The following is an 18914-nucleotide window of genomic DNA, read 5'->3' as shown; positions in this document are numbered from 1 at the left end:
GACTTGGATGATGATGTGGTTGGTACAGGAGGGAGAGTTGTGGAAGGACTTCAGAATATGAGCAATTAGGGTTTTGTTAAAGGTGAAAAAAAACATTGTTTCCAATGACAATACATACCATAGCGATATTTAGATGGAATGAGAGAGTGTTTTTGGAGATTCGTGTTTACGTGACAAGGAAAGTTAAAAGGGAAATGATGACGAAATTACCATGAGGACGAAGAAACTCTAATGTTGTTAATTATTCTTTTCTACCAAAGATTTTACATTATTTTATAAAGTAAAGAGAAAATTGATAGGTACTTTGAAACATGAACACAATAACAATTTTAATAAATAATTTGAAGTGAATATATTTCTCATCATTGTTTTTAAACTTTTCTTAACAGGATGAATTCATCATTGCAAATAAGATATAAGATGATGATGTGATTTTGATCTTTCCATAAGTTCATTTTTTTATCAAATATTTCATAAATTAAATTAAAATTTATTACATAATTATATATTATATTTTAATATATTACTTATCAATTCTTATAAATTACAGATAAAAAACAGTTACCAACACATTAAGGATAAAAGGGTAAGATATATGTGTAATAAAAACAGATAAAAATGAATCTCCTTTGTTAATTGGTATGGATTTTATGGATAATTACAAATAGTTAAGAAAACGTACAACTTAAGAGCTGTAATTTTAAACAAAAAAAGTTCGTAGTTAAACAACTATATAACATGTTAAAATAAATACAACAATCAACATATTTGTAAAACAATAGATATACTTTTAAATTTTGTTGCATCATAAAAAATAAGTAGTATCTCATAAAATGATTAGTTAAAACATATATTTCCACTAAATTCTAATTATCACTTTCATATATAGGAAATATAAGGCGAGTATGTGCATTAAACTAGTCTATCTGAGTTAAAACCAGTATTAAATAATTTTAAAAATGTATTGCATGTTGACAGTGATGATAAAGCAATATATGCAAATTCTGAATTGGCTGAATTAATTTTAATTTCCTAATAAATTTAACTTTCAATTGAATTTATATAAATTTTTATAGTTATTGAATCTTAAAAAATTTAAAATTTTTTAATTGACTAACTGCTTCTAGATTTTTGTATTAATTAGATGATGTTAACTAAATGATGTGGTTGTTATTTTACTGTTACCTTAGTTTTTACTACATGTAATTGTATAATTTTATAATTCTATATTTCTATTGTAAATAAGTTATTGTAAATAAAATATTACATCTGTATAAAAATAAATAAATAAACAATAGAAAAAATAATTTGAAAGAATGAAAAAAAAAAATAGTTTATAAACAAAACACCTTGGAAAGGAGATAAACATAAGAAACAAAGTGCATTATGTCAAACACTTCCATAAACAAAACAAGTGAATACATGCTACGCTCAAATAGTTTTCCACATTCCCCTACTTCAAATAATTTTCAGAACAATAAAAAATTGGACTCAGACATTGCTTCAAATAGTTTTCATGGCTGCATTATTTTAAATAACAGCATTTAATAGAAAATTGAAAGTGACTTTTCACTTATCCAAGCTTATCCTGTCTTCTGTCTTGTATTATGTCAATCTAATGAAAATCAGAAAGTGTATTCTTCAAAACTGGAACAATCTGTTCTAATTTTAATGTTGTTATATGTATTGTTCATTTTAAAGCTATTATCTGTATTGTGCATTTCAAAGTTGTCATGCGTAATTACTTGTTTTAGATTCATCGTTACACTTATTGACTTGTATGCCTATAGTGTCTGATATCACATCTGTTTCTTTTAGTTATTGATACGATGCAAATGCAGATTTTAAACATATTCAAACGTATTCATGTCAATGATAAAAGTATCATATATGTTGAAATATGAAAAAACATAATGTTGAGAACATGTATGAAAACTATTTATATTAAAACCTAAATCAAACAGACCCTTAACCCCGATTATTTTCATTATATCCCAAATCTCAAGGCCCCAGAACATTTTTTTTTCATGGTTGTGCATAGTTTAAACAATATCTCGTACATAAAAAAAAGTATCTGGATACACTACTAGGACATTATATAAAATGAGAATGCAGCAGAGTAATGTTCATTCCAATTTGATAGCAAACTTGAAACTATCAGGGGAAGCATTTCATCCTCTGCAAAATGACGTATGAAAGCTAAGTTAACAATTGGAACAAATATTATGGTCTTGATTCAGATAACGTTTATTATTTTACCTGTCGTTCAACTTCAATAGCTGAGGCAGCTAGTCTGAGCTTCAAAACTGATCTGTCTTGCTGACAATTTTCTGTCTCTTTGTCTAATAAAAAGTACAGACAGCAAGGTTTAGTGGGAAAGAGAATCCAATCCAACACAACTATTAAGAAAAGCTAAGAGACAAAAAGACTAAGTACTAGATAGAACTTGGAATTGCCTTTCCATCCAAAATCTGCAATGTAGCCTAATAGTAATCTTGATAGGGTAACTAGCTAGCATGGGAAATCAAGCAAGCGAAACTGGACATTCTTATAGGATATGATTACATCAGGGTTCAGCCATGAGTCTATTTTAATTTAACTTTGGATGAGCTTTCCAGGGACATACATAAAATGATCTAAACTGTATTATTTTTGCAAACAATGTACCTTTGTATTGAGGAACAAAAGGAAGCCTTACCTCTAAACTTGAGCTTTTTATTCAGGGGATGACAACTTTGGATGGCATGGAAGAGTAATTTGAAATCAAGGGGGTTTCTGAGGTGACTATGGAGGGAAGAGCTTGAGTTGGTTTCAATGGTAGGAATCTTGTACTCTGAGACCGATTTCAATGATGTTTAGGAACATAGACACTAGGCATTTTCTGCCATTCATAATCCAGAATCTTTACAACATCTTGTCAGGTCTAAAATAAGAGGGCTTGGTTCAAGACTACTTCTACTCATAGAGCAAGAACAGCTTTTGTATTTGTCAATTACCTCTAAATTTTTATTAGAGGGTGAACTCTGAGATGCATCAAAAAAATATGGGCATCGTCCAATGCATTTTTTTCCAGTATTAGTGATTCACGATATAACATTTGGTAGTAAAAGCAAAGTTACCACCACAACATTTAATCCCAGTAGTTTATCAAATTTAATCCCGGTAGTTTCAGTCCCTATAATTTATTCTTTAGGATATCAGTCCCTTGTTTCAATTTGTTGGATTTTGGTCCCTGTCATTAGGTTTTAGCCCCAAATTATATTTGTGTCCCTAATTTCCATAAAGATCTAGTCCTTAATGTTTCAAATTTCATATTGGCAACTGAGGGACCAAAATCAAAATAAGGGAAACTATTAGAATGTAATTGGCCATTACAGATTTATAGAGAATTAAGCGTTACATATGAAAAATTAGAATGATTGATTCCTAATTATTAGGTGTATTTATTATAATTGATTATGTATTATGCTATAAATACATTCTGTGTGATCTACATTAGACACACAATACATTCAGAACATATATAATTCTATAGAAACTATAAAGCTACTATTCAAAAGAAGGACAAAATCCAAATCAGGTGAAACTACTTCTCTAATTTGAATCAACAAGCAACAAAAGAAAATTAAAATTGAAAGATTCTTACCATAGTAATAAGATGACAAGATAGTGATGCGTTCCATTGGCTGAAAAAAGAAAAACAGAATTATCCAAGTACAAAGGGAGAAGTAATCACGTTAACAAATTAAAGTTTGCTCCAAAAACATTAAACGAAAGATAAGCATATACACATTTGTTCTATTAGAAAACCAGCAGATCCAAGAAGATACCAAATAAGCAATTGATTGGTTTTATGCCGATAACAACAACAATGGACCACCCCAACAAATGTAAGAAACAATTAAGTTTCAAAACATTCTAAGCAGTGCAAACTTCAACATTCAGTAAGAAGGATAAAAAGTATTAGAAATACCAGCTCACAGTTATCGTCTTCGCCCTTAAACATAAATAGTTATTGTCATATGAATATAATTTTTTGAAGGCATCATATCAAACGAGAAGAACTCTTGTTACTGTAAGAAATAAGCACAACAAATATAGACAAAAACTATTAAAAATTTAGCTCATATTTAAATTATCAAGATAAAAGATAAATGAACATAATATTTTAAATGTTCAACTGATCACTAAATCTTGACTGTCAATGTAAGGTTGTATGACCAAGATTTATAATTCCCATTTTCTCTCAAAAACCAACATTTCTAACTTAATACACCCCTTTTTCTGAATTGCTCTATTATACAAAAACCACCCTCAGTTTTAGCAACAAAAGCCCAAAGGTGAATAATTTGAAGCTACATAACTTCTATAGAGAATTTTTCTTTCCCAAACACATACATACAAATCTATGCATTCAAGTTGAGGATCCCCCTTCCCCACAACAACCTACCTCTCCCTTTTCTCTTCTTCCTCATTTCTCAATAGATTTGCCCATGGCTTCTCCACAAGGTTTTAAAAAACAGTAGTTGCAGGGAAAAAAAATGTAAATTTCTTAAAACATGGAAACATGTGCACATTAAACATGATTGAACATTCAATGATGGAAAAAAAGAGCAATGCGCAAAATGGATCAGATTTCTAGTTTACCATTACAAATATACCCTCTTTGCGGGTAGGTAGTTGCTCGAGCTTTGTCAATGTCTCATCGCCTTTAGTAACTTTTCCAAATATTGCATACTGAAAAGGCTTACATCAGTATATCAATTGTAAACATCACAAGATAGAGTGAATGGGTTTGCAACGATATTATATTGCAGCATAGTTACCAAACCTTTCCATCAAGATGAGGAGCATCTCCAAGTAGTATTGAAAATGAGGATGAACCACTGTCTGGATCATCATACCTGTGAGAACAAATTTGCATGTCAGGTCCTTCAACAATTTCAAACCAAAAGAATGCTTTCAGAAATACGCAAGGAAGATAATAATGAGAACTTTTACATAGCTGATTACTCCAACAATCGTGTGTTAAGATTATAAATTCCAGTTCACTCAATATATATACTAAATATAACCTTAACGCTGCTGCTAGCATCTTCAATAAACTTGTGTCAGTCATACACATCAAAATAGCAAAGATTCCAAATGCTTCCACAGAGCTATCTTTTATCATTTAGCCACTTTCAGTTCATGGGATTTTACTCTACTCCTTCAGCATGCTAAACAGTAAACAACCAAAGCCTGCCAACCCTTTACAAACCTTACGTCCCCTCTCCTCTTAAGTCATTCATTTGGAAAATAGGGTTAACACTCTGTACTAGCGATATATTTTTAAACTAATGAATAACTTGTTCATGTTGTTTATTGTTTATTAAGTGGGACTTGAAGTATGTCTTGTGTTTCATGATCTTATGTTTGAAATATATTTGAAGTTTCTGTATTGAGTTTATTGTAATTTTAATTTAATTCATTTGCTTTGTTAACGTTGATAGTTAATTACATTATTAAAATAATAATTTTATTTTATTTAGATATAAGGTTTGTCAAAAGGAAAAATATATATTTTAACTAAAGCGAGGAAACATGTCGAGGTATAGGATATAGGTACCCAATACGTATGAAAATGAGGATTAAAGATGTTTTCTATGTCAGTATATGGGCCCAGAGATGAGTATCTTCGTAGAAGTGGCTACGGAGATAAATACTTTACCACCCTATCCAAAATCTAACTATTGTCATACCTAGCCCCTGTGAGATGCAAAGGCTTCTTGGTGGCCAAGGTATTTATGTGGGAGACCAGAATATTAAAAATAGACGATGTGGGTGTGTGACTCCTAGAACAGGTCTTTGAATTGGGCTGACCAAAATCAGATGGTTCATAGGAGTGGTAGAGCTCCGGCCAATAATGGCATTCACAATGGAGCCTTTACCTACAAGGATAGTTCGGAACAGATAAGCGAAAATAAATGCTAAAAACAAATTCACGAGTAAATCTAATTTTTTCACCCAAAAACTCAGTTTTAAGGGATAATTGGCTAAAATGACAAAGATTATGTATGTACTAGTTCTTCTCAAAACTTGTACTATGACACTCGACCCATCACTAATCCTGGCTTGAGCAGACCAAGGGAATACGAATATAACACAAAGGTAGAACACCATATCAAAATTAAACAACTATTTGCTGAAAATCTACACGGATCATGAAACTATGAAACTTGGTAATCACCAGCAACCACAGTTCTAACTAGTTAGTTTTAAAATTATGCCCAGAAAATAAAATTTGAAGTCAAACTAAATTTTGCACAGACTAAAACTCATAACTAATTAGTGTTAAACCATGCACAAATGCAATTTAATAACAAAAAAAAAAACGTGACGAGAATCACATTAAATCAGGAGCTTCAGCAGAAGAAATATGCTATTGCAAGCAGCAATTACTGTCTAGAAAGACCTAACCTTCCCATGGAAAGAATACCCCGAACATGTTTGACGTCACTAAATTCACCAACAACAGTCTTATCAGACTCTCTTTTCTGATCCTCATTCATGGGAGCCGATCTCCCATTCGAGACATCTGCTACTTGGGCCACAAATCCCTTATCCACCTGGGTATTGAATTCAAAGCCATTGACTCACAAAGCAATAAAACACACAACACCTTCATAAAACCCAACGCTCACTAGCTTTCTTTCCAGAGAACAATACCCGAAAGAAATGGTTAGTGTTATATCCTCCAAGTCGCACGAGCTTAAAAATGTGGTCAACAGTTTTGGGTGCAACGGTTGGATAGAAACCAAATTCAATGTCCCCATACTTTGTCTGCATCAGAAAACACAAGAATCTAAGTGACCAACCAACAGGTAACAAACAAAAAGAAAAAAATTGAAATAAAATTCAGAAACAAACAATCTAACAGCAAGCAAGCCAGGATTTTTCACTGAATATGCTGCTTAATTCCAGTTTTCACAAATACCCAGAACATAAATAACTTGGATCGCCTCTATCAAAAACAAGGGTATCCACAGTCTGAGCTTCTCCACTACTTAATAGAGCACGGATAGAGAACTCCACTACAATTCTACAACACTGAAAGCACTACATATGTATGAAACTCAATTCAAGCTTTTACTGCAAATCCAAGCAATTACAAATGAAAATAGAAAAGGATCAAGCTTCATGAAATATTAAAATAGAGAAACCTGAAAGACGACGCGAGTCGATCCCAGTTCGGGTTCCAGAGCGGAAATTGCAGATATTAACGCCAACAAAGTACAGCCTTTGATCCAAAATCTGAATCCTCGTATCCACATTTCGTCCAACGTAATTTAGTACCTTTTCACCTCCGAGAACTAGAGTCAACCATCACAAGTACAGAAAACTGAAAATTGAAACTTTTTTCTGTTAGTTGTTGGTATCATTTGTACCTTCCTCTCATGTTATTTTTTTTGTTTTCATGAGATTCGTTTTGGGTCTTTTGTTTTCAATTCAAGGGCACCAACCATTTTTAAGCCCGTGAATACGAATACGAAGCTTAAAAGTGTGGCATTGGTCTGGGCTGAAATTACCCAGAATGGATCAGGGCTGCACTTCCAAGTTCTTCCTGCACCTCCAAAGTTTTGTAAATGCCTAAACTATCTAATTTTTTTTCCCTCTCCTGTAGTTACTTCACCCATTTACTTTTTACTCTCACTTTCTTTAACCTAAACCTAGTTGCACCTCCCTGGTCCTTGCTTTCTCCACCCACCCTTGTACTACCACAAATTCTTATTTTCCTCTCTTTCTCAATATTCAACCTTAATGGTCGAGGGGACATTTGTTTTCATTTACATTTATTTGGTTATATTTGTTGATAAATGTTTAGTACATTGTAAATCATCTGGACGAAGATAGAAACAGGGAAGGTAAGATATAGGATTACAAATTTTGGAAAATAGGTTTATCATATTTCGAAATTCAATTTTGAAGTTAATCGAATTTAGAAATATTATTAAATTTGGAATATTAACCAGATTTCGAAATTTGGTAAAATCATTATTCCTTGAAATCCTTAAATAGATTTTGAAATTTGTAAAAAGTCTTTAAAAAAAACTTCAAATTCAATATATATATATATATATATATATATATATATATATATATATATATATATATATATATATATATATATATATATATTATTTTTTAATTTTATGTTAATTTAATTTTGATGGAATTTATTTATTGTGTTCTATTTTTTGGTTTAGGATTTTTAATTCATTTTAGAATTATTAATTTAATTTTTTATTTTAATTATTTTTTTAATTCACTTTAATGGTTATGATTTTGTTGTTTTTTTTATATTTTTTTATTTTTTATGTTTTTCTTAGGTTTATGGTCTAGGATTTATATATATCATTGTAAATTTTTAATATTTTTAATTATTATTTTAATTATATTTAAAACTTTATTTTTATTTAATTTTATTTGGTTATGGTTTTGTTATTTTATTTAATTTTTTTCTATGTTCTCGTTTTCATTATTTATTTTCTTTAAATTAGTTGTTTTTTTATGTTTATTGATTTTAAATTTTTATGAATTTGTTTGTTATAGCAATGACAAAAACATGAGGTGCATCTACATATCGGATCAAGAGTTCTTCACAAGGTGAAACCAGAAGGAGATCTACGTCATTTGCTTATAGAAGGGGTCGTCCTAAAGAAGCTGCAATATTATCTCATCTTTATCTTCATGAGCAAAAAGATTATGTTACTGGGGAGTAACATAATGTTGTTAAGCAACACGAGGATGTTGTTCAAGAAGAACATGAAGTAGATGAATTTCTTAGAGGTCCACATGATACATCATTATTCATGAGCTATGTCAATCTAACAATTTACTTTAAAAGTGTCACTTATAAGATTTAATTTTTTTTAAATGACGTTTTTATCTAAATATGTTGTAAGATGATGATGTTATAAATTGCATCCCAACACGAACAAAAGTCTCTCGTACTATTCCTCAATACTTTCTTCAACTTAAGTGAAGAAACTCAATCCTAATACAAATGACAAACAATGTCATAAAACATCTAACAAAAACAACTAAATAAAATAAGATTAAATCATATTTATTTGATGTTGATGTTGTCTTTTCTAAACGCATAACTCAATTTGTCGAGGCCTTTACAAATTATTTCGTATATGAAATGATCCAAGAGTCATTGACATATTCATATAAATAAAGGTCATGAAATAAAAGCATAATAAAAGCGATCAACACAATCAATAAACATTGATTCATGTTCATAATCCATGACATTTTCCCATGCCTTCATAATGACATCACATGCCTCAACAAAATTGACTAACAGCACTTCGCTTGTACATTTTTTTAATGTGAAAACGATGAATTATATTTTCAATGACATTCATCAATGTTAAGTCTTTGTTGCTAACAATGACCTGTGGAGATAATATTGTGAATCCATCAAACTGAAAAGATAATCTCTCATGTTACCATAAACATAACATCAATAATAATTGAAGATCAAGAAATTATTAAAACAAAAGAAGTAAAACAAATTTAAAAAAATAAAAAAAATGAATATTAGATTTCGAAATTCTATAGGGAGTTCAGCAGATTTCAAAATTTGAGAGAAATGATTATCAGATTTTGAAATCTAGGAAGAATGTTCACCTGATTTCAAAATCTTGGAGAAATAAATACTGAATTTCGAAAATGGATGAGTTTCTTAAATAAATTTTGAAATTCAAGATAATTAAATATATCATTTCAAAATCCGGTGAGTTTTTCAACCAAATTTTAAAATGCGATGAATTCCTGAAGAAGATTTAAAAATATGGTGAATTCCTAAATTAGATTTTAAAATTCCATGATTTTCTAAACCAGATTTTGAATTTTTTTAAATTTTAAAATTTGGTAAATTTCTAAACCGACTGGTTATTTTCTAAACTAGATTTCAAAATTCGATAATTTCTTATATCGGATTTTGAGATATGATGATTTCCTAAATCAGATTTTTTGAAATTTAATTAGTTTTTTAAATCAAATTTTGAAATCAGCTAGATACAAAATATAATAAAAATAAATATAAATTTTAAAGGAAATAAATATAAAATTTAAAACCAAACTTAATGAACAAGAACGCTTATACTTGAAAGATAAAGCAGATGAAATGAAGAAGATAAAGAAAACCAACTGAACAACAGAGGAAAACGAATTAAAAAATGAGTTACTGAAACAAGCAAAAGACTATGTCACACGAGAGAAGCACACCAGCGAGAAGAAGAAAACATGTGAAGACGAATGAATGTCTTTGATAAATGTAAAGGGTACAATAAATACGTTTTGGTAAGCAATAATTACCATTTACTTAATTATTTTTATATATATTTTTTGTGAAGGTAATTTCTCTCAGCATGAAACTTGTACGTGTAGGAAAAAAACTGAGATATAGGAAGAAAGATCCAAAGGATTATCTTATGGCCCATGCCAGTCACGCAAAGCCCCTTTTTATCTTTTAGTTCTATTACAAATTTTATGAAAACAATCTCATAAATAGCAAAAAACTAGTTCTGGTAAAAAAGATTGAATTACTAAGTTTTAGTCCAAGAATATACATTACAGAAGATAATTCCCATAAATATATTAGGGCATAACTATGTTAAGAAAATTGTTTTCCCAAAATATTTTAGTTTTTAAAAAAAGGCAGTATGCAAATAGAGAAGAAGAACTTGCCAATAGCATCATACTTAACTTATTCTTTTAGTTTGGGGCCAAAGGATGTGGCCCTAACGTGAATTAGAGTCTTCAATATGTGACCACTTTTTCTTTCTGCATTTCCATATTAAAAGAAAAAAAATTAAAATACTTTTCCTATTGTACCACTTCACCTACCCCTGCCATTACCATTGCACCTCTATTCTCCACTACAGAGAAACGAGAAGAATAGAAAGAACTCATTTTGCAAAAAAAAAAGGATAAAGACTCGTTTTGAAAAATATTATATATATTCTTGAAAACTTGTTATGCAAAATTTTGTATGAGAAATCTTGTTTTATAAATGTATTTGATGTGTTTCGGAAAGCTTGTTTTGTTTCAGAAATTCTGTTAGAAAATCTTGTTCCAAAAATTTCAGGAAGCAACTTCCGAAAGATTTCCAGAAAAGGTATAATCTATAAATCATTTTTACGAAAATAGTTCTGAAAATACAATTAGAAATTACAGGGGTGCAGTTAGAAATTATGGAAGTACAAGAAATGCGTATCTCATTGGCTCGTGGATCTGGATTAAGTTGTGGGTTTCAAGCGTTCGGCAGAAGGGAGAAAACCAAAAAAGAAATAAAAATACAGTTTTTAAAAGGCAAAGAATTATAAAGTTTGGTTTGAAGTGATATATATTCACATTTGTAGTGAGAAAAAATTGATGATTTGCACACACTAAAATATGTTGTTTCGATCCTAAATCCATCTAATCAAATATTATTTAAGGAATAAAATAATACAAATAAATGTTTTTAAGATTAACTAAATCACATGTTTTTTTTCAATTAAGCATTCAAGATACTATGGTTTGGATAGACTCTAATTTGACTCTGATATCATATAAAAAAATGAATTTTAAACTTAACTAAACTTTTTAAAACTAACTTGTAAAATACAGTTTGCATCAATTTATATATTATAATTTGGTCTTATTTTTTGATGAGATTTTTAACTTGTATGGTTTAATAAAAAAAAAATCAATATTTTAACTGTTGGAAAAGGTCTTGGTACAAAAATTGAACAGAGAAAATTACAAATTACAAGTGATTATTATGAGGAGGGAGACTTTGAAATGTGGAATAGTAAATTATAGGTACTCGAGACTTATAGGCCTAGGCTGAAATTTTGGGCGCATGCTAATGTTTAGGTTAAACGGTTCTACACAGAAATGATAGTAACAACCTATTTTTACTATAAAGCAGTTTGAAAACACAGAGAAAAGACGAAGACTATTCACAATAACTCAAAACCCCATTAACATCAAACTCAATCATTGTTACCAAACTGTTCACTAAGCACAGGAGAAGACCACTGCACAGGAGAAAACGTTTCCAGAATATGCCAATTTCAATTGGGCAAATCAAAACCCAAACCAAATTCCCTGAAAGTAGATGAAGAATTTGTTGTATTGAGAAAAATAAAAAAAATGGCATATGTGCGAGGTTTCAAAAGTAATAAATTTGAAAAGATTTTGCATTGAGCACCTTTCTCAATGAAGTGCAATTGCAACGTTTGTTGTCCATAAAAAACAATTCTATTCTTCTTTAAGCAGAACACGAACCTGATTCCGTCTCTATTATTGTGGCCCAAAAGCCCACCTCCATTCGGTAAACCTCCAACTGTCTTCTAATCCCTATCACTCGGAAGAACAATCCTTCAACGTTGCTATCTTTCATGATTCCACGTCAATGTTAACTTTATTTTATCTTATTTTTTTTTTATAGGTATATGTTAATACTAAGTATTTTATTAGCGGAAAGAGTTCAACTTATAATCTTTTTCACCTTTTTATTTCAAAAGAATATCGGTAATAATTAAGGGTTTAATATTATGATTACAGGAATAGTAACAAAATAATAGCCTGATTAATAGAGAGACAACTTACGTAAACATTGTACTCAGGTTTTGCTTTCACTATCAATATCATTGTTCAAAGCTTGAGTCAATATTTAAGAAAGTCGTTTTCTAAATACAACGAGTCTATATGGGAGGAGCATCATTAAGAACACAATTCAATTAAGGTGCAAAAATTGACTAAAATACTGTTTTAATGATTTCGACCACCAAACATTGGTACATATACATTGTACATGGTGAATACTAAATGCACTGGTGTTTTAAAGGTGCTAGGTTTAAGTTTTTTTTTTTTTATAAAATTATTTTGTAAAATGAGAATTATGGTTATTTATATACTATGAACTGATTTTAAATTTAGTGGATATTACATCTTTAAGAATATAGAATATTACAGACAACTAAATATTGGTATATGTTATATATGGTGTAGTAAATTATATCTATATTTGAATTTTTTTATGTTATTTTCAAAGTTTAAACAACAAGTACTATTTTTTATTATTACTTATATTTTTATCTTTCACCTCATTTTTACTTTTTTTTTTAAATCTATTTTTCTTAATTTTAGAAGAAAAATTCGTTGTTTTTCATATATTTTAAGAATTTTATTCTGATTTTTTTAACTGGTTTTTTCAAAATTTAGGATAACATTAATTATTATTTACAGCTTACATCATTATTTTCATCTAATACGAATATATTTAATTATCATTTTATTAAAGTAAAAAAAAGTTTATTACATTTGTTTTTTTTTTAAGAAAGAACTGGTATTAAATATGCACTCAGTTACTTTTTATGTCTTTTAAGAATATTTTACAGGGATAAAAAGTATAAGAAATTCTTGTATTCTAACGAAATAGTAGTTGGAACAATTTTTATTTTATGAGATTTTCTCTAGGTCTAAAAGTAAATATATGTGTAAACTATTTAATAATCAGTACAATACTAAAGGTATAATATAATAGAAAAACTAATAAACATATGATGGAAACATTTAAAAGTGAGATAAAAATGATGATGCATGTTTGAGTTGCTATTTTGGTTATTATTATTGACGACATGGAATTTAACATGTTGCTCTTGGCGATAAAAACAAAAATGTTATATAGGGTCTTACCTATATAAAGCCAAAATTGAAGCATAAGGAAGTTGAAATTCACCCAAAAAATTGAGGTTCGAAGGGTTCTTCCCATATATAAGTCACACAAACCCATGATGGGTACCACTTAGAACCAACTTCTAAGCAAAAGTTAGCAACGAAATCATTATATTAAATGGTGAGTGTGAATTCAACCACCGCCAAACCCAATCTTTTCATTTTACAATTTACAATCAAATCTAAACACACATCAACAAAGTAACACTAATTAATACTTATTTATTCTGGTAATTGTTGACCATAACTTCTGGAAGGTAACATTTTCTTTCCCTAAAATTAATTATAATAAAACCAGATTATTATCCTAAACTTGAAAAAGTAAAACACACTTATCTCCTAAAACCCCATCCAACCAAGACACTGACATTAGAAAATGACCTAAAATTTATTAGAAACTGATTTTTAAGCTTAACTCAATCCCACAAAACCAGTTTGTATGGTGATGTTTGCACTCCACTTATATATATTATAATTTGGTTTCATTTTTAGTAGTCGATGTGAGACTTTCAATATATCCCTTTCACGCTGAGGTATAGACATCTCAAGCGTGAGAGTACAATTAATGGGTGATCAGATAGTGATCCGACAACAGGTGAAATAGAATACTCACATATATCTTGTTAGGAAAAACTCCTACCTTGGCTTTGATATTCCTAGCAAGATCTATGTGAGTATTTTGTTCCACCAGTTGTTGAACCACCCATTAATTCTATTCTCATGCTTGAGATGTCTATATCTCGAAGTGAAGGGGGTGTATTGGAAATCCCACATCGACTAGAGATAATATCAAATTATAATATATAAGTAGAATGCAAATATTACCATACAAATTGATTTTGTGGGGTTAAATTAAACTTAAAAACTACTTTTTAATAAGATTTAAGAAAAAATGAAATTAAAATGAAGCACTTGTGTTAGATATGATGATCTAACAGAAAGGAAAGACGTTTTTAGGTTATTTAGTAGCCCGAAAAGGAGTTGTAGCGAGTCTGAAATTTGGGTTGACCTAAAATGAAAAGTTGGTTATTTGAATTTTGTGAAAATTGAATAAGGGGTGGGGTTTTGGGAGCACCATGTTTGAGGGCATGTGGTGAAGCATAAAATGCAGGGAAATGGCTCCATGAGGGTGATGTTTAATAGTGTTAGGCATAGAATAGTGACAGAGATAGACCACTAATTAGTTGTCGGCCTTCAGATTTAGAAAGAGTGGCATAATTGTGTGCCTATGTGTGTAACATTTTCCAACCACCCTCCAATTGCAACATCAATTCCTACGCAATCCTTCCCTCTCTTTCTCTCCCTTGTTCATTTTTGGCAAAAATTATTTCAGATCTTGCTTCTTCCTTTATTCCGTGAAATCAATGTATCCTCTACCTAGCTACTCATACTTCTTCCATTTTTTTTCTTTTTCTCAATTTTTTATTTCTTTACCTAATAAACCATATTTCAAATTCTTCATACTTCCATCCATATGAGGACGGTGTCTCTGAGGGTTTCATCGATTTCAAGGATTCATCCTCTATCAATTCAATTGAATGGCATTTTACTGTGTTTGGATTAATATGATAGAAAAAGCGATTTCATCGAAGTGTGTGCGGAAATAGAACATATATTTAAACAAGGTAGAAAGATCATTCATGAAATGGTCATTTTCACTTTTCCCAAAAAAATCTAATCAACTATTATAGTTTTTAGCACAATTTTATGGTTAAAGAAGAAATATAAAATCTCAATAATCTTAAAATGTTTTAAGACTTTCTCAACTTTATTTAATTGCTTTTATGCTCTTTCTTTTTGTTTAAGGAGTGACTCATACTAAACTTTATCACAAAAAAAGATGTTACTACACAATGAGAGGAAAAAGAAGCCATAACACGTTTTCTGAAATCTAACAAGTCGGCACGCATTTTCTATCATTTAAATTGATCAAGAAGTTTTTTCTTTCTTTCTTAATTTGGATAGGAGAGTGATATGTAAAAGCAAACTAGAGAGACAAATTTAAGCACCGAGTGAAATTCTTATATATAGTAAAAAAATAATAAAGTGAATATAGAAGAAAAAAATTAATAAATATTTTAATCTTTAAAACTTTATAGATTATAATTTATATCAAATAATATATGAATTAAATTATAATAATGATTGGAGACTTATCAAATCGAAATCTCACGGATTAAATAATTATTCAAAGTAGCTGAAAAAAACCTAACACTTGTACATAACATGCATACCTAACTTGTTGTCCTTTACTTTGTTCATTTTTCTAACTAAGATATTTATTCATATTTCTAACGAAAGTATAGTACCTATTTTTGAGGTTAGGGTTTATTTCTTTTCATAGCTCACCTGTAGGAAGAGATAGCACGAATTAATGGTCCCTTCTCAATATTTCTCATCCTCTCATTATCCCATTGTTGCCTTCAAATCTTGTCGAAGCTGAATCTATTTTGAAACATTAGCTTAATAAAAACAAAAGATTACCAATAAAAAAGAGACTCGAATAAAAAATACAACGACGGCCATATTCACATTCTTTGTTTAATACATACGTGAATAATCGTCTTTCCAATGAACAATAAAAAACCCGAAAATCATTAGATATATCCAAGTTTATTGACATGCCCTTTTGTGCAAATGAAACTGGATTTTATAGTTCTTAACAAATGAAAAAAAAATGTTATCAAAATAAGAGATTCTGCCAAAAGTAACTCATGAGGTCTTTCAAGATATATAGATCACAAAGTCAATTATTGTTTGCACCGATATTAATCACCTTTAAAGGCAATTATACCTTGTTGTACTGATCTCGTAATAAGAAAAACATAAGCATGATTTAAATTTTAAAAGATTATCGTGATACAATGTGGAAAAACAAGGAGTCGATTTCTGAAAATTTGCGTATAACTCAATGAAAAGGCATATGTGCAAAGTTGAACGAGTACAAAAGAATTTCCCATTAGGCTTTGGTTTTTTATCTTTTTCTTTTCATTGAGTGAATCAATGACACAAGTTGAAAGCATGGAACTGAAAATTCTGCAAGCACAAAGAAGAAAGTGATATTGATAAAAGAGAGGAGGGAATGAGAGAATTCATTCCTGATTTGCCAAGAAACTGAGCAGGTACCGTAATTGAATAAAATTGAATTGGTAACTCAGCAAAGATTCTCCATTAAAATAGACAATGTTACGAAGCATGATTAAGGGAGGTGGGTGCTGACCTTTCTCTTTATTATTATATTTATTTAGGGTTCTTGTTAAGAGTGAGAAGATTCCCATAATGGGATTGAATCAAGTTTAATTTTTTTTTTAAAAAAAAGAAAAGAAAAGAAAAAGGGATACCGTCCGAAATGGTTGTGGTTATTAAGATGCAAACGTTTTCCAAGGCCATTTCCAGGAAGAAGAATAAGAAGAGCATCTAATCTTTGAAAGGGTGCTGTAATTTCTTTTCTTTTGAGAAACAAAAGGAATATAATTAAGAAGACGGTGGGAGAGAAAAGCAATAGAAAGGAAAAGAAAAAACGGAAGGTACAAGGGACAGGACTATTAGAATTAAGAGCTTAAGTGTTGAATTTAATAGGAGTAATAAATATGAGAAAATAGTGTTTATGTGTTTTGGTGTGTGATTTTGAGTAGCAATGGGTAATGGTACATGGTCGTTTTCAGGGTGGAAAATTGGGTGGTTTAAACGAACCATTTTGGGAGGGTGGGGTTGTTCTCTTTGTACCAAAATAAGAGGGTTTTTGGTTCGGTTAGGCAAAATTCACGGATTTCTCGCACCCCCCTCTTTATTATTTCTGAATAGGACATAAAGCTATACCATCTAACACAGCTAAGATCACACTCTGCCTCACATGTATTTACATATATCAATCTCTTGTATTTAATAAATAAATCAAATTCGGAAAAGTTGTGGGGGGGACAACCTTGAAGTGACCTTTGCCTAACTCTCTTCTTCTAATTTTTCATTTCATTTTTTTTCTTTAATTCTTTCTTTCTTGTGGAAATGGAATGGGGATTGCACACAATAGATAAATACGAATACGTCTCTTCAATCAATTGACCCTTTTGCGTTTGGCTTTTCCTTGTGCTTATTATTGACTTGCTTCCTCTCCAACAAAGACACCCACCTTCCATTTCTAGCTTCTTTTCTTCCTTTGGATAATCATAATCATATCATAATAAAATTACGTTTCTTTCTTCTCTATCGGCCAACCCTTCTCTCTCTCACATTTCTTGCTCAGAAAAAAAATATATATAAATCAACGAAAAATGACGTTCGTACATCTATTCATCTATTTCTTTCCAAAACCGTAAGACGGAATTTAGAAGAACGTCTACCATTAAAAAGAACTTAAAATTAACTTCTGAAGATTTAAATTACAAAGTTACTAGTTGATTTTAACAACTTAAAAAATTAATTTAAAAAATTATTATTGGTTTTATTCACAATAAATGTTTATATTGGTGTCTGTTACCATTGATTTATTTGATGATAGTAAAGTTTGTTTAATGTATAATATTCTTCCTTAACTATTACATAATACTAAGCCTCAACTAAACAATTCAAAATTGTCAAATAATATATATATATATATATATATATATATATATATATATATATATATTTTTTTTTTTTTTTTAAATTCTTATACGCAACATTATATGTTCTCTGTAATAAATGATAATAGTAGAAGATGAAAATCACAATTCAACGTAATAGATAAGCTAGCTTATTTAAATAGAATTATTTATACTTATATTGTCATAATATAAAATATCTTGAAGTCGATTTTAGGCTGACAAATAGTAGTAGATAAATTAAAATATATCTTTTATAATCGTATATATAATATAAGAAAAGAACACTTCCTTTAAAACAAAATAATCAGACTTCCGTTATAAAACACCACTTCTCTCTTGGTTATTTTCTAAATCCTTACATTTTTCTCAACAAGAAAAACTTTCATCCTTGAAAATTCATTTACTAGGAAAAAGATAAGGATAAACCTTCCTAATGTTCTCTTCCAACTCCCCTATAGAATCATCTGGCATCTCACAACACACCTTCACCATAGTAATAGTCTTGTCTTTGAGTTACTTATTCGATAACCCTCAATCCTGACTAGCCTAACC

The 18914-nt window shown here is 29.8% G+C and overlaps 1 protein-coding gene across 1 annotated transcript; it reads right to left on the bottom strand.

Moving 5' to 3' along the window:
- Nucleotides 1-1863: 1863 nt before the first annotated feature.
- Nucleotides 1864-7462, bottom strand: LOC148202951 (peptidyl-prolyl cis-trans isomerase CYP23-like). Its single transcript, XM_088111162.1, has 8 exons — nt 7203-7462; nt 6709-6822; nt 6460-6608; nt 4832-4904; nt 4648-4737; nt 3647-3686; nt 2260-2342; nt 1864-2178 (listed from the first exon to the last, which is right to left on the bottom strand). Exons 1-8 carry the CDS (start codon nt 7311-7313, stop codon nt 2158-2160), a joined length of 681 nt encoding a protein of 226 aa, XP_087967288.1. The 5' UTR covers nt 7314-7462; the 3' UTR covers nt 1864-2157.
- Nucleotides 7463-18914: the final 11452 nt, after the last annotated feature.

This window comes from Vigna umbellata, chromosome 3 (genome assembly GCF_029865625.1).
Source record: "Vigna umbellata cultivar VRB3 chromosome 3, Vumbellata_1.0, whole genome shotgun sequence".
Lineage (NCBI taxonomy): Eukaryota > Viridiplantae > Streptophyta > Magnoliopsida > Fabales > Fabaceae > Vigna > Vigna umbellata.
The sequence above is the reverse complement of the archived record's forward strand: the minus strand, read 5'-3'. Positions and strand labels throughout refer to the sequence as shown.

Coding starts and splice junctions, on each gene's coding strand:
- LOC148202951 (XM_088111162.1), bottom strand. CDS start 7,313: ATGTGGATACGAGGATTCAGATTTTGGATCAAAGGCTGTACTTTGTTG. Junction 4,905..6,459: donor GGTATTCTTTCCATGGGAAG/GTTAGGTCTTTC, acceptor TTGTTCTCACAG/GTATGATGATCCAGACAGTG. Junction 2,343..3,646: donor CTTGTCATCTTATTACTATG/GTAAGAATCTTT, acceptor ACTTTTTATTAG/ACAAAGAGACAGAAAATTGT.